Source organism: Procambarus clarkii, chromosome 46 (genome assembly GCF_040958095.1).
Source record: "Procambarus clarkii isolate CNS0578487 chromosome 46, FALCON_Pclarkii_2.0, whole genome shotgun sequence".
NCBI lineage: Eukaryota > Metazoa > Arthropoda > Malacostraca > Decapoda > Cambaridae > Procambarus > Procambarus clarkii.
In genome coordinates this window covers 16,891,047-16,906,393 of record NC_091195.1, presented here as the reverse complement: position 1 = coordinate 16,906,393, position 15,347 = coordinate 16,891,047, and the positions used below count along the sequence as shown (strand labels likewise).

The 15,347-nt window shown below is 50.4% G+C and overlaps 2 protein-coding genes across 3 annotated transcripts in view; one reads left to right on the top strand and one right to left on the bottom strand.

The window, feature by feature from the left end:
- Nucleotides 1–15,347, top strand: part of LOC123770524 (selenoprotein N) — a 78,065-nt gene that overhangs the window by 13,545 nt on the left and 49,173 nt on the right. The gene's annotated exons all lie outside the window — the stretch shown is intronic.
- The window catches only part of LOC123770523 (uncharacterized), a 70,066-nt gene that overhangs the window by 28,127 nt on the left and 26,592 nt on the right, over nucleotides 1–15,347 (bottom strand). The window contains exons 2-4 of the mRNA XM_045762484.2: nucleotides 7,727–7,921; nucleotides 2,006–2,737; nucleotides 1,447–1,659 (exon numbers count right to left, since the gene is read on the bottom strand). Coding sequence (XP_045618440.1) covers nucleotides 1,447–1,659; nucleotides 2,006–2,737; nucleotides 7,727–7,921 — 1,140 coding nt within the window. The remainder of the gene's footprint in view (nucleotides 1–1,446; nucleotides 1,660–2,005; nucleotides 2,738–7,726; nucleotides 7,922–15,347) is intronic.

Here is a 15,347-nt window from a genome sequence, read left to right as displayed (position 1 = left end):
CTTCCCGGCTTGGTGCCTGCTTTGATAATTACTTACATTGCTTCAATTGAGACAAATGGCTACCCAAACACAGCAACTATTTACCCGGCTCTCGCCTCTTGAACAAGGCAGCCTTGGTCACTAACGCTGTGTGGCTCCCGTAATACCATCACAAACAGGGATGGCTGTTACCAAATCATCTCTCTATTTTCACAGCTGAATTATACACCTTATACTAAGCTCTACAAATAATCACAGCATTATCGGATCAACATTACACAATAATCAAATCTATCTAGGAATCCAATATTGTGTTTGTAACTTATTTTAAATTTTGCCCCGAGGGGCGAGTTTATTGGGCAGCGCCACTCATCCTGTGAGTGGACACACCGCCATAGTGACAGTATTGGGCAGCGCCACTCATCCTGTGAGTGGACACACCGCCATAGTGACAGTATTGGGCAGCGCCACTCATCTTGTGAGTGGACACACCGCCATAGCAGCATGTACAACACTCCCCAATAGGAAGAAAACCCGCTTGGTTGTTTATCCTGTCACTTGTACCCAGACACAGCTGGGACGTACTTCTTCACAACGTGCAAAGAATTTGTCCAGCCATGACTTCAACTTCTCCACGAACTTCAGTTGAAAAGTTATGACATCTCTATCCAATGGGCGCATTGTAATATACTTCATAATGAACTTGTAGACCAGCTGGGCTAAAGCGATGCACGATAAACCTTAAATGACCCGTCATCCAATTCCTCATGTTGTAGGTAAAGGAGCTTTTAAGCGTTTGCAACTTGTCCTCCTAAAAAGAACGTCGCTTTTGTCCGTATGGCCGAATATGGACGTAATTTGAAAATGAAAAAAAAGGAAATAAATTTTGGATTTTTTTTTTCAACAACAGTAAGTTAAGAGTCCTCTGATAGGTTAGGTGGGCAGGAAATTCTCATAAAGTTTCAAAACGGTATGAAAAACGTTAAAGAAAAGTTTCCTCTTCTAAGCTGTCCGAGTAAGCCGGACGACTCAAACAGAAAACGGAACAGTACGTCACTTTTGTGAGTCGATTTCATTTCAAATTACGTCCAAATTTGGCCATAGCGCCGCGCATACCAGCCAAAAGTGACGTTATTTTTAATAGGACGGGTTGTACCATCAGCCAAGATCTTGTAACCAGATGGAGAACATCGCGCTCGTCTCTGGGTCCATATACACAATGGAACACTGGGAAACATGTCGGGTATAGAGCCAGAGAAACATATATAATGATTATCAGACTAAGGTATGTGACACATCAAACTGGGAGCACACAGCTCTAAATACTGGTCAGATAACCAAGCCAGTACTCACTAGTACTCACACAACACAGCCAGTACTCACCAGCACCCACACAACACAGCCAGTACTCATCTACACAACACAGTAAGCCAGTACTCACCAGCACTCACACAAGCCAGTACTCACCAGCACTCTTGGTGAACTTGATGACCCGGCCTCCGAGGGTGGGAAGCTCAGCCAGCGAGGGCAGGTCCTCGAGGACAATGTTGCCACGGATGAAGTGGTTGGTCATCAGCTCTCTGGTGAAGTTCTCCACCAGGAAGGGGTTGAAGCCCCAGTCAATGGGGTAGTAGCCGTAGAAGGCGCTGTCGTAGGGCACCAGAGCCGTGTACCTGCCGGCTGGAAGGAGACCAGATGTTGGTGGGTATTGTGGTGGTGTTGGTGGGTATTGTGGTGGTATTGGTGGGTATTGTGGTGGTGTTGGTGGGTATTGTGGTGGTGTTGGTGGTGGTAGTTGTAAATGTTGGTGAGGGCAGGTGTTTCAAATACAAATATCACGTACTATACTGTGACATATTTTGAGAATACTTTATAAATGTAAGTTACCAGTTCCCACAACACCTGCCCCTTGTTCCCACAACAGTGCAGCTGGTCCCCCTCAACACCTGCTGCCGACCAGACGTGCAGGTGTCGAGGAAGAGGCAGCAGGTGTCGAGGGAGAGGCAGCAGGAGGCGAGGTACTCACTGTCTCTGAACCTGCTGGTAATGTTGGCGTCGAGAAAGTGGTGCAGGAACTCTGAGCCGGTGTAGGCGGCGTCGGCCTCCAGGGCCAGCAGGAAGGACTCCAGGAAGGGGCCCTCTTCGCTCGGGGGCTGCACCGTCGGGCCATCGAACTCTGAGAACTCTGACCCGGGCGACGCCGCAGAGTCGTCTGTCGGCTCACTCCCAAACTCCGGGCCCTCGGCTCCAGAGCCTGGTTCCGGGCCCTCGGCTCCAGAGCCTGGTTCCGGGCCCTCGGATTCAGAACCTGGCTCCGGGCCCTCGGCTCCAGAGCCAGGCTCCGGGCCTTCGGCTCCAGAGCCCGACTCTGGGCTCTCGGGTCCAGCCTGAAGGCCGGCGAGGAGGAACTCGTCTGCGAGGTCGGGCTGGACCCCAGGTGTGTAGTCTGTGGCTGCTTCGGGTTTCGTGCGTCGGAAGGTGTTGATGCCCGATGGTCGGACTCTGTTGGGCTTGAAGGTTGCGAACCTGTGTGTGAGAGGTGGCAGGCGGGTGGTGACCGCCCGCGCAACCACGGGCGGTGCTCCGCGCGACACCACCGGCGGTGCTCCGCGCGGCACCACCGGCGGTGTTCCGCGCGGCACCACCGGCGGTGCTCCACCCGACACCACCGGCAGGAAGTTCTCCAGGACGTAGACTACACCGTCGCTAAACTTGTAGACGTGACTGGTGAGCCGCACACCGTTCACCATGGGTCCTTCTGTAGGGGAAGACAGTATGTGGTTATGTAAGGTTGAAGGCGGAACGCTTGGCGCTAAGTATTTATCAGACGACGGCACCAAGCCGGGGAGACTGTGGCACCAGCAGTGGCGCCGGGTATTGAAAAGGCGCCAAATGTCACTGGGGACGCAAGTTACAGCCCCGCACAGGAAGCGGGTGTACGGGCTCACCATAGCCCGTGCTACTTGGCCCGCTCCTGTGCCAGGTAAGTCCACTACGGGCTCACCGTAGCCCGTGCTACTTGCAGCTCCTGTGCCAGGTAAGTTCACTACGGGCTCACCATAGCCCGTGCTACTTGCCCCGCTCCTGTGCCAGGTAAGTCCACTACGGGCTCACCATAGCCCATGCTACTTGCAGCTCCTGTGCCAGGTAAGTTCACTACGGGCTCACCGTAGCCCGTGCTACTTGCAGCTCCTGTGCCAGGTAAGTAACTATGACTGGGAGTGGCCTGAGCGTGTACAGTGCCACAGTACCCGTCACGACCCACTTGTGGAGTGACCTGAGCGTGTACAGTGCCACAGTACCCATCACGACCCACTTGTGGAGTGACCTGAGCGTGTACAGTGCCACAGTACCCGTCACGACCCACTTGTGGAGTGACCTGAGCGTGTACAGTGCCACAGTACCCATCACGACCCACTTGTGGAGTGACCTGAGCGTGTACAGTGCCACAGTACCCGTCACGACCCACTTGTGGAGTGACCTGAGCGTGTACAGTGCCACAGTACCCGTCACGACCCACTTGTGAGTAAAGCCGCCTTCACAGTAACTTTGACCATATGATCTCACACTTTACAATTAAAAAATGTAGCAGAAAACATTTTGTAGCATAAAGTTATAAGTAACAATAAACATTATTTTGCATCTTTGATTCGTGAAAGTTCAAATAGTAGTTATCTTCAAGGGAAAAAGCTATGGAATAATTTGCGCTTTTTCCATAAGACAATATATATGTATTTGTTAGAATATATTTATTTTACTGCTTACTATTGAAATTGAAATAAGTTTATTGAGGTAAAATACACACAAAGGGATGAGGTAGCTCAAGCTATTCTCACCCCGTTCAGTACATCGTGTTAATTCATACATATAAACACATCACAAACAATAAACATATTACCAAACATTCTGAGAGATAAACATATACATTTCCTACTGCTTACTATTGTTTTGATTTTTATTATATATTTGATATATGGGGGAGGAGGAGGAGGGTTATCTTGAGATGATTTCGGGGCTTTAGTGTCCCCACGGCCCGGTCCTCGACCAGGCCTCCACCCCCAGGAAGCAGCCCGTGACAGCTGACTAACACCCAGGTACCTATTTTACCCCCTAGGTAACAGGGGCATAGGGTGAAAGAAACTCTGCCCATTGTTTCTCGCCGGCGCCTGGGATCGAACCCAGGACGACAAGTCCAGCGTGCTTGGGCCTTGAAGGTCTTAATCCGGCCCCCGGACAGGATGTATAGGGTGTACATGTCTTCAGGGCCATAAGTGTACTGCTAGAGGCGTCTTAAATGATATCGTCTTCTTCCACACCTCCTGGGCCACGTCTTGCTCCACACCCGGGCCACGTCTTGCTCCACACCCGGGCCACGTCTTGCTCCACACCCGGGCCACGTCTTGCTCCACACCCGGGCCACGTCTTGCTCCACACCCGGGCCACGTCTTGCTCCACACCCGGGCCACGTCTTGCTCCACACCCGGGCCACGTCTTGCTCCACACCCGGGCCACGTCTTGCTCCACACCCGGGCCACGTCTTGCTCCACACCCGGGCCACGTCTTGCTCCACACCCGGGCCACGTCTTGCTCCACACCCGGGCCACGTCTTGCTCCACACCCGGGCCACGTCTTGCTCCACACCCGGGCCACGTCTTGCTCCACACCCGGGCCACGTCTTGCTCCACACCCGGGCCACGTCTTGCTCCACACCCGGGCCACGTCTTGCTCCACACCCGGGCCACGTCTTGCTCCACACCCGGGCCACGTCTTGCTCCACACCCGGGCCACGTCTTGCTCCACACCCGGGCCACGTCTTGCTCCACACCCGGGCCACGTCTTGCTCCACACCCGGGCCACGTCTTGCTCCACACCCGGGCCACGTCTTGCTCCACACCCGGGCCACGTCTTGCTCCACACCCGGGCCACGTCTTGCTCCACACCCGGGCCACGTCTTGCTCCACACCCGGGCCACGTCTTGCTCCACACCCGGGCCACGTCTTGCTCCACACCCGGGCCACACTATCCTCTTGCAACCCGTTCTCGCACTTGCTTATAGTCAATATTGGCTTATTTAATAAGTGCATATGTGACATACTAATTGATTGTGAATATTTTAGTTTACCTTGAAAAGCTTCATAGAAAACACCGACCTCACCTAACCTTCTTAGTATGTTAAGATAAGCATCTTATTGCTTTTTAATTACAATTCTTACTTAACCTATACCGTTGATAGGTTAAGTAATAATTGTAATTAAGAAGCAATAAGATGCTTATCTTAACATACTAAGAAGGTTAGGTAAGGTCGGTGTTTTCTATGAATCTTTTCAAGGTAAACTAAATTATTCACAATCAATTAGTATGTCACATATGCACTTATTAAATAAGCCAATATTGACTATAAGCAAGTGTGAGAACGGGTTGCACGTTTATAGCGCATGTTTGTGTGTGCAACTGTAGACAGCTGTTGTTTAACTAGTCTCAGAATAACTGAACAAAATAGGTGATCTATGTAATGTACTGATTAAAGTCGAGATGGCTATGAAGAAAGTATAAATGATGACCAAAGTCTAGAATATAATAGATGTAGGTGAGGCAGGTTGATGTAGGTGAGGCAGGTTGATGTAGGTGATAGTTGATGTTGTAGGAGGGGCGTGGTAGTGCGGGTTTTACTGAGGGTGTCAACACCACGCTATTAATCATCTGTGGCAAGAGTTAGTGGTTGAGGCCGCAAGCGACGTCCACCACTATGTAAAAGACACATCGAACACTTTATGTAGGGCAGACGTAAATCTGTGTATCTATGTATTTACGTATGTAGGTTAGCTTAGCATTTTAAAAGCACTGAATCACCTTCTGTGGTTGATTGTTCAATAAACCCTTGAACTATATGTTTAACACATCTCTAACCCTGTCCATGGAGGACAGAAGAAAATGTATATATGCTGGTTAGCATTGTAAATGTCTGGCCACGTCTGTGGTAGAAAATAATGATAATAATAATAATAATAAAAACCCACTTCCTTCTCCTCAATCACCACCCGTGATTGACACTAATCAAGTCTGCCACTTCATAAGTTGTTTATTGACAAGTAACATTCGCACACCTCCGCTGCTAACTGGCTGGGCCACTTTTTGACTGTTGCTAATTAAGAAGAGAGATGGAGACACACTTAGAAACACACTTAGAGTGTGAGTGGTTGTGAGCCTGGTGTGGAAGAACATTATTATTGAGCAGTATCTTCTGGAGATCTTGAGATGATTTCGGGGCTTTAGTGTCCCCGCGGCCCGGTCCACGACCAGGTTATCATGAGATGATTTCGGGGCTTTAGTGTCCCCGCGGCCCGGTCCTCGACCAGACCTCCATCGTCTACAGCAACACTAGTAACTCTTATAGTCACACTCAAGACTTGTTGCCTTACAAGACACATGAACAAGTAGCCGATAAGGAGCTTTTTTTATTATTATTATTTTCTACCACAGACGTGGCCGGACATTTACAATGCTAACCAACATATATACATTTTCTTCTGTCCTCCATGGGCAGGGTTAGAGATGTGTTAAACATATAGTTCAAGGGTTTATTGAACAATCAACCACAGAAGGTGATTCAGTGCTTTTAAAATGCTAAGCTAACCTACATACGTAAATACATAGATACACAGATTTACGTACGCCCTACATAAAGTGTTCGATGTGTCTTTTACATAGTGTCATTAATGTGCATCGATAAGGAGTGAAAGGTGAAACTATTGTCACCATTTATAGTTATTAAAGACTTAAGAAATGTTTAACAGTGACACAGTAAGGTGCGGCCCTCGTCGTGGTCTGTTACTCCCTAACTACGTTATTTACGGATTAGTCCAGGAGCCAGATTCACGAAGCAGTTACGCAAGCACTTACGAACGTGTACATCTTTCCTCAGTCTTTGGCGGCTTTGTTTACAATTATTAAATAGTTAATGAGCTCGGAAGCACCAGGAGGCTGTTTATAACAATAACAACAGTTGATTGGGAAGCTTTCAAGCTTGTTTACTGTTTAATAGATGTAAACAAAGCCGTCAAAGATTGAGGAAAGATGTACACGTTCATAAGTGCTTGCGTAACTGCTTTGTGAATCTGGCCCCAAGATGGTCAGTACTTAAGGTCTCATGATACTTAGGGCCTAGTGGCTGAGTGGACAGAGCTCTGGGGTCGTAGTCTTAAGGGGTCCGAATTCGATTCCCGGCGAAGGAAGGAAACAAATTATCAAAATTTCTTTCACCCTGGTGCACCTGTTCACCTAGCAGTAAATAAGTACCTGGGGGGGGGGGGGTTAGACAGCTGCTACAGGCGTTTCCTGGGGATGTAGTGTGTAAGAAAAATATATATAATAGACATAATAGAGGGGAAAAATTGGTCGGAAAGGCGGGGTCCAAGAGCTAATAGCTCGATTCTGCCGATACACATAGTAAATGTGCAGGCGATGAGTCACAATAACGTGGCTGAAGTATGTTGACCAGACCACACACTAGAAGTTGAAGGGACGACGACGACGTTTCGGTCTGTCCTGGACCATTCTCGAGTCGACAATCGACTTGAGAATGGTCCAGGACGGACCGAAACGTCGTCGTCCCTTCAGCTTCTAGCGTGTGGTCTGTTGTTGTTGTTGTTAAAGATTTAGCTATTCAGGACGGAGTGTCCATGTAGCACGGGCTATGGTGAGCCCGTAAGTGTGTGGTCTGGTCAACACATAGCTAGTAAATACTCACGGTCATCAGAGGTGAAGACTAGGCGAGTACCGGCCAGGGTGGTGACGGGCTCTCTGGGCGGGTTGTTGGGGTCGACCACCTGACCCAAGACGACGTGATTCAGTAGCATCTTGGCCGTCGCCTGTCGCTCCACCAGGAAGCCCCCGCCCTTAGGCAGACCCGAGTTGACGGGCACCAGCAACGTCCACGGCTCACCTGGGGCCAGAAACATCACATTAGTAGTGTATAGTGAACCTGTGGCTCACCTGGGGCCAGAAATATCACATTAGTAGTGTACAGTGGCTCACCTGGGGCCAGAAACATCACATTAGTAGTGTACTGTGGCTCACCTGGGGCCAGAAACATCACATTAGTAGTGTAGTGTGGCTCACCTGGGGCCAGAAACATCACATTAGTAGTGTACTGTGGCTCACCTGAGGCCAGAAACATCACATTAGTAGTGTATAGTGAACCTGTGGCTCACCTGAGGCCAGAAACATCACATCAGTAGTGTATAGTGAACCTGTGGCTCACCTGAGGCCAGAAACATCACATCAGTACGTGATCACCTATGATTAGCATCACCTGTGGCTCACCTGGAGCCGGCCACAAGAGGGAAGATGGAAGTCCTGCAGTAGAGCGACCTGTCCTGAGGCTAGGCTCGTCCAGGCGGCGGACGACCCCATAGACGCAGTTGTACATTTTTACGAACTGCGTATTCAACATTTATATGTTCTCAAATATGAAGTAATGTTGTGAATGGTTGGGGCTGACTTAGGTTAGGTAGTTAGGCTCTGGTGGTCATTACTGGTATATGTAGTTAGCCTCTGGTGGTCATTACTGGTATATGTAGTTAGCCTCTGGTGGTCATTACTGGTATATGTAGTTAGCCTCTGGTGGTCATTACTGGTATATGTAGTTAGCCTCAGGTGGTCATTACTGGTATATGTAGTTAGGCTCTGGTGGTCATTACTGGTATATGTAGTTAGCCTCAGGTGGTCATTACTGGTATATGTAGTTAGCCTCAGGTGGTCATTACTGGTATATGTAGTTAGCCTCAGGTGGTCATTACTGGTATATGTAGTTAGGCTCTGGTGGTCATTACTGGTATATGTAGTATGTGGGTGAAGCATTTACAGCAATCCGTCCTCAGACCACGACCATTCCAGACAGAGGTCGATCCCAAATTAAATAAAATTATATGAATTTTATCAAATATAAATTAATATAATTTTATATTAACATACTGTACATATTTAGGCATAGGTTAGGTTAGGTGTTTAGGTTCTGTTGGCGATTATTTGTATTTGTAGTACGTGGGTGAAGCATTTACAGCGTTGTGGTTCGAACACAATTAGTAAGTGAAGCACTTGATCCGGAAGTGTTCGAACGTCATTAGTTGAGTCGTGTGTACATCGCTTTTCATTCATAAATTGGGGTTGGCGGGTGTATGGAATGGACTTTTTGTCTTTAGAGGACGGGCTGTTTCAATCCGGCCCCCTCACTAGGCTGGTTAAAGCAGCGGCTGTCCTCCTAAGACGCAGTCATCAATTTTAACATATTGTGTATTAAACATTGGTTCGTTCTCAAATATGAATTAATATTATGATACATTAAAATTATATATATAGGCGTAGGTTAGGTGTTAGGTTCTGTTGGCGATAACCACACAACCTGGTTATAGCGGGTTGTTAACATTTCCACCACACAACCTGGTTATAGCGGGTTGTTAACATTTCCACCACACAACCTGGTTATAGCGGGTTGTTAACATTTCCACCACACAACCTGGTTATAGCGGGTTGTTAACATTTCCACCACACAACCTGGTTATAGCGGGTGGTTAACATTTCCACCACACAACCTGGTTATAGCGGGTTGTTAACTTTTCCACCACACAACCTGGTTATAGCGGGTGGTTAACATTTCCACCACACAACCTGGTTATAGCGGGTTGTTAACTTTTCCACCACACAACCTGGTTATAGCGGGTTGTTAACTTTTCCACCACACAACCTGGTTATAGCGGGTTGTTAACTTTTCCACCACACAACCTGGTTAAAGTGTTTATATTTTAATTCCAGATGTAATTAAGACAGTTGTATTAAACCAATAACATTACACAGTGATGCTGTGTTGCCCACAATGGTCCCCCATGTTGCCCACAATGGTCCCCCATGTTGCCCACAATGGTCCACCATGATGCTGTGTTGCCCACAATGGTCCCCCATGATGCTGTGTTGCCCACAATGGTCCCCCATGATGCTGTGTTGCCCACAATGGTCCCCCATGATGCTGTGTTGCCCACAATGGTCCCCCATGTTGCCCACAATGGTCCCCCATGTTGCCCACAATGGTCCCCCATGATGCTGTGTTGCCCACAATGGTCCCCCATGATGCTGTGTTGCCCACAATGGTCCCCCATGATGCTGTGTTGCCCACAATGGTCCCCCATGATGCTGTGTTGCCCACAATGGTCCCCCATGATGCTGTGTTGCCCACAATGGTCCCCCATGATGTTGTGTTGCCCACAATGGTCCCCCATGATGCTGTGTTGCCCACAATGGTCCCCCATGATGCTGTGTTGCCCACAATGGTCCCCCATGATGCTGTGTTGCCCACAATGGCCCCCCATGTTGCCCACAATGGTCCCCCATGTTGCCCACAATGGTCCCCCATGATGCTGTGTTGCACACAATGGCCCCCCATGTTGCCCACAATGGCCCCCCATGTTGCCCACAATGGTCCCCCATGTTGCCCACAATGGTCCCCCATGATGCTGTGTTGCCCACAATGGTCCCCCATGTTGCCCACAATGGTCCCACATGATGCTGTGTTGCCCACAATGGTCCCCCATGATGCCCACAATGGTCCCCCATGATGCCCACAATGGTCCCACATGATGCTGTGTTGCCCACAATGGTCCCCCATGATGCTGTGTTGCCCACAATGGTCCCCCATGTTGCCCACAATGGTCCCACATGTTGCCCACAATGGTCCCCCATGATGCTGTGTTGCCCACAATGGTCCCCCATGATGCTGTGTTGCCCACAATGGTCCCCCATGATGCTGTGTTGCCCACAATGGTCCCCCATGTTGCCCACAATGGTCCCCCATGATGCTGTGTTGCCCACAATGGTCCCCCATGATGCTGTGTTGCCCACAATGGTCCCCCATGATGCTGTGTTGCCCACAATGGTCCCCCATGATGCTGTGTTGCCCACAATGGTCCCCCATGATGCTGTGTTGCCCACAATGGTCCCCCATGATGCTGTGTTGCCCACAATGGTCCCCCATGATGCTGTGTTGCCCACAATGGTCCCCCATGATGTTGTGTTGCCCACAATGGTCCCCCATGATGCTGTGTTGCCCACAATGGTCCCCCATGATGCTGTGTTGCCCACAATGGCCCCCCATGTTGCCCACAATGGTCCCCCATGATGCAGTGTTGCTCACAATGGTCCCCCATGATGCTGTGTTGCCCACAATGGTCCCCCATGATGCTGTGTTGCCCACAATGGTCCCCCATGATGCTGTGTTGCCCACAATGGTCCCCCATGATGCTGTGTTGCCCACAATGGTCCCCCATGATGCTGTGTTGCCCACAATGGTCCCCCATGATGCTGTGTTGCCCACAATGGTCCCCCATGATGCTGTGTTGCCCACAATGGTCCCCCATGATGCTGTGCTGCCCACAATGGTCCCCCATGATGCTGTGTTGCCCACAATGGTCCCCCATGATGCTGTGTTGCCCACAATGGTCCCCCATGATGCTGTGTTGCCCACAATGGTCCCCCATGATGCTGTGTTGCCCACAATGGTCCCCCATGATGCTGTGTTGCCCACAATGGTCCCCCATGATGCTGTGTTGCCCACAATGGTCCCCCATGATGCTGTGTTGCCCACAATGGTCCCCCATGATGCTGTGTTGCCCACAATGGTCCCCCATGATGCAGTGTTGCTCACAATGGTCCCCCATGATGCTGTGTTGCCCACAATGGTCCCCCATGATGCTGTGTTGCCCACAATGGTCCCCCATGATGCTGTGTTGCCCACAATGGTCCCCCATGATGCTGTGTTGCCCACAATGGTCCCCCATGATGCTGTGTTGCCCACAATGGTCCCCCATGTTGCCCACAATGGTCCCCCATGATGCTGTGTTGCCCACAATGGTCCCCCATGTTGCCCACAATGGTCCCCCATGTTGCCCACAATGGTCCCCCATGTTGCCCACAATGGTCCCCCATGTTGCCCACAATGGTCCCCCATGATACTGTGTTGCCCACAATGGTCCCCCATGATGCTGTGTTGCCCACAATGGTCCCCCATGATGCTGTGTTGCCCACAATGGTCCCCCATGATGTTGTGTTGCTCACAATGGTCCCCCATGATGCTGTGTTGCCCACAATGGTCCCCCATGATGCCCACAATGGTCCCCCATGATGCTGTGTTGCCCACAATGGTCCCCCATGATGCCCACAATGGTCCCCCATGATGCTGTGTTGCCCACAATGGTCCCCCATGATGCCCACAATGGTCCCCCATGATGCTGTGTTGCCCACAATGGTCCCCCATGATGCTGTGTTGCCCACAATGGTCCCCCATGATGCTGTGTTGCCCACAATGGTCCCCCATGATGCTGTGTTGCCCACAATGGTCCCCCATGATGCTGTGTTGCCCACAATGGTCCCCCATGATGCTGTGTTGCCCACAATGGTCCCCCATGATGCTGTGTTGCCCACAATGGTCCCCCATGATGCTGTGTTGCCCACAATGGTCCCCCATGATGCTGTGTTGCCCACAATGGTCCCCCATGATGCAGTGTTGCTCACAATGGTCCCCCATGATGCTGTGTTGCCCACAATGGTCCCCCATGATGCTGTGTTGCCCACAATGGTCCCCCATGATGCTGTGTTGCCCACAATGGTCCCCCATGATGCTGTGTTGCCCACAATGGTCCCCCATGATGCTGTGTTGCCCACAATGGTCCCCCATGTTGCCCACAATGGTCCCCCATGATGCTGTGTTGCCCACAATGGTCCCCCATGTTGCCCACAATGGTCCCCCATGTTGCCCACAATGGTCCCCCATGTTGCCCACAATGGTCCCCCATGTTGCCCACAATGGTCCCCCATGATACTGTGTTGCCCACAATGGTCCCCCATGATGCTGTGTTGCCCACAATGGTCCCCCATGATGCTGTGTTGCCCACAATGGTCCCCCATGATGTTGTGTTGCTCACAATGGTCCCCCATGATGCTGTGTTGCCCACAATGGTCCCCCATGATGCCCACAATGGTCCCCCATGATGCTGTGTTGCCCACAATGGTCCCCCATGATGCCCACAATGGTCCCCCATGATGCTGTGTTGCCCACAATGGTCCCCCATGATGCCCACAATGGTCCCCCATGATGCTGTGTTGCCCACAATGGTCCCCCATGATGCCCACAATGGTCCCCCATGATGCCCACAATGGTCCCCCATGATGCTGTGTTGCCCACAATGGTCCCCCATGATGCCCACAATGGTCCCCCATGATGCTGTGTTGCCCCACAATGGTCCCCCATGATGCTGTGTTGCCCACAATGGTCCCCCATGATGCTGTGTTGCCCACAATGGTCTCCCATGATGCTGTGTTGCCCACAATGGTCCCCCATGATGCCCACAATGGTCCCCCATGATGCAGTGTTGCCCACAATGGTCCCCCATGATGCTGTGTTGCCCACAATGGTCCCCCATGATGCAGTGTTGCCCACAATGGTCCCCCATGATGCTGTGTTGCCCACAATGGTCCCCCATGATGCTGTGTTGCCCACAATGGTCCCCCATGATGCAGTGTTGCCCACAATGGTCCCCCATGATGCAGTGTTGCCCACAATGGTCCCCCATGATGCAGTGTTGCCCACAATGGTCTCCCATGATGCAGTGTTGCCCACAATGGTCCCCCATGATGCAGTGTTGCCCACAATGGTCCCCCATGATGCAGTGTTGCCCACAATGGTCCCCCATGATGCTGTGTTGCCCACAATGGTCCCCCATGATGCTGTGTTGCCCACAATGGTCCCCCATGATGCAGTGTTGCCCACAATGGTCCCCCATGATGCAGTGTTGCCCACAATGGTCCCCCATGATGCAGTGTTGCCCACAATGGTCCCCCATGATGTTCAAGGGACCAGTCTTGGGTCTTGCGACTCCGTGCCGCGCCGATAATTATGGTGTTGATAATGTAATTCAATAATGACGTTGGGTGCACGAGTTCACTATATACCGGAGTCTTGGAAATGTTCTGGTGATCATGGCTGAGGGGTTTGAGAGCTGGCCTTGTGTGCATGTTGTTCCGGGGTCGAGCCCCGAGGAGGGCATTGTGCCCCCAGGGTCACCAGCGAGAAGCAAGGCTTCTCTCACAGCTCTCTGAGCAGGTGTGTACCCAGGTGTCCTGGTAGTCCACACCTGACCTCTGTCACTGTCAGGTGTAGGAGGGAGGGAGTCAGGTGTATACCACATAGCTAGTGCATGTATAGTACACACATGTATTCTCCAAGCAATAGCCTGGTGGACCAAACTCTCACAAGTCAAGCCTGGCCTCGGGCCGGGCTTGGGCAGTAGAACAACTCCCAGAACCCCATCAACCAGGTATCAACCAGGTATGCCAGGCTCAGTGAGACATACACTAGGAGTAAGATGAGTGACAGTCACGTGTTGGAGGTTACACAACACATCCGGTGGACATCCGGCTCCGTAAGGTGCAGCGAGGCGCGGCGAAGAACGGTAAGGTCGTTCGAACAACCCGTCCTCTTAAAAATAACGTCACTTTTGGCTGGTATGGGCGGCACTATGGCCAAATTTGGACGTAATTTGAAATGAAATCGACTCACAAAAGTGACGTACTGTTCCGTTTTCTGTTTGAGTCGTCCGGCCGACTCTGTAAGGTTAGAACAGATGACTTTCAATTCACGTTTTTCATAACGTTTTAAAACTTTATGAGAATTTCCTGCCCACTTAACCTATCAGAGGACCCTTAACTTACTGTTGTTGAAAAAAAATACCTCAAATTTATTTTCACTTTTTTTTCATTTTCAAATTACTTCCAAATTCGGCCATACGGACAAACGGCCAAAAGCGACGTTCTTTTTAAGAGGACAAGTTGGTGTGTGAGGATGGCGGGGAGGACCAAGGCTGGTACGGTAACACATGACACAATACTGGGGCGCCAGTGTACGTCTCAGCCTCTCAGACCTGACGCACGTTATGGGAAGCTGACCCTAGCTTCTAAAACTCAGCGCGACCAGATTCACGACAGCACTTACGCAAGCACTTACGAACCTGTTATCTTTTCTCAATCTTTGGCGGCTTTGTATCCAATTATTAGACAGTTAATGAGCCCCGAAGCACCAGGAGGCTGTTTATAACAATAACAACAGTTGATTGGCAAGTTTTCATGCTTGTAAACTGTTTAATAAATGTAACCAAAGCCGTCAAAGATTGAGGAAAGGTGTACACGTTCGTAAGTGCTTGCGTAACTGCTTTCGTGAATCTGGCCCCAGAAACCCAAACCGGAAATGGCCATGAAAGCTAAGTCACAATGAGCAATTGTTGATGAGGGCCAGAGGCAGTGTCACAAGATGACAAGCAAGTGTGTTG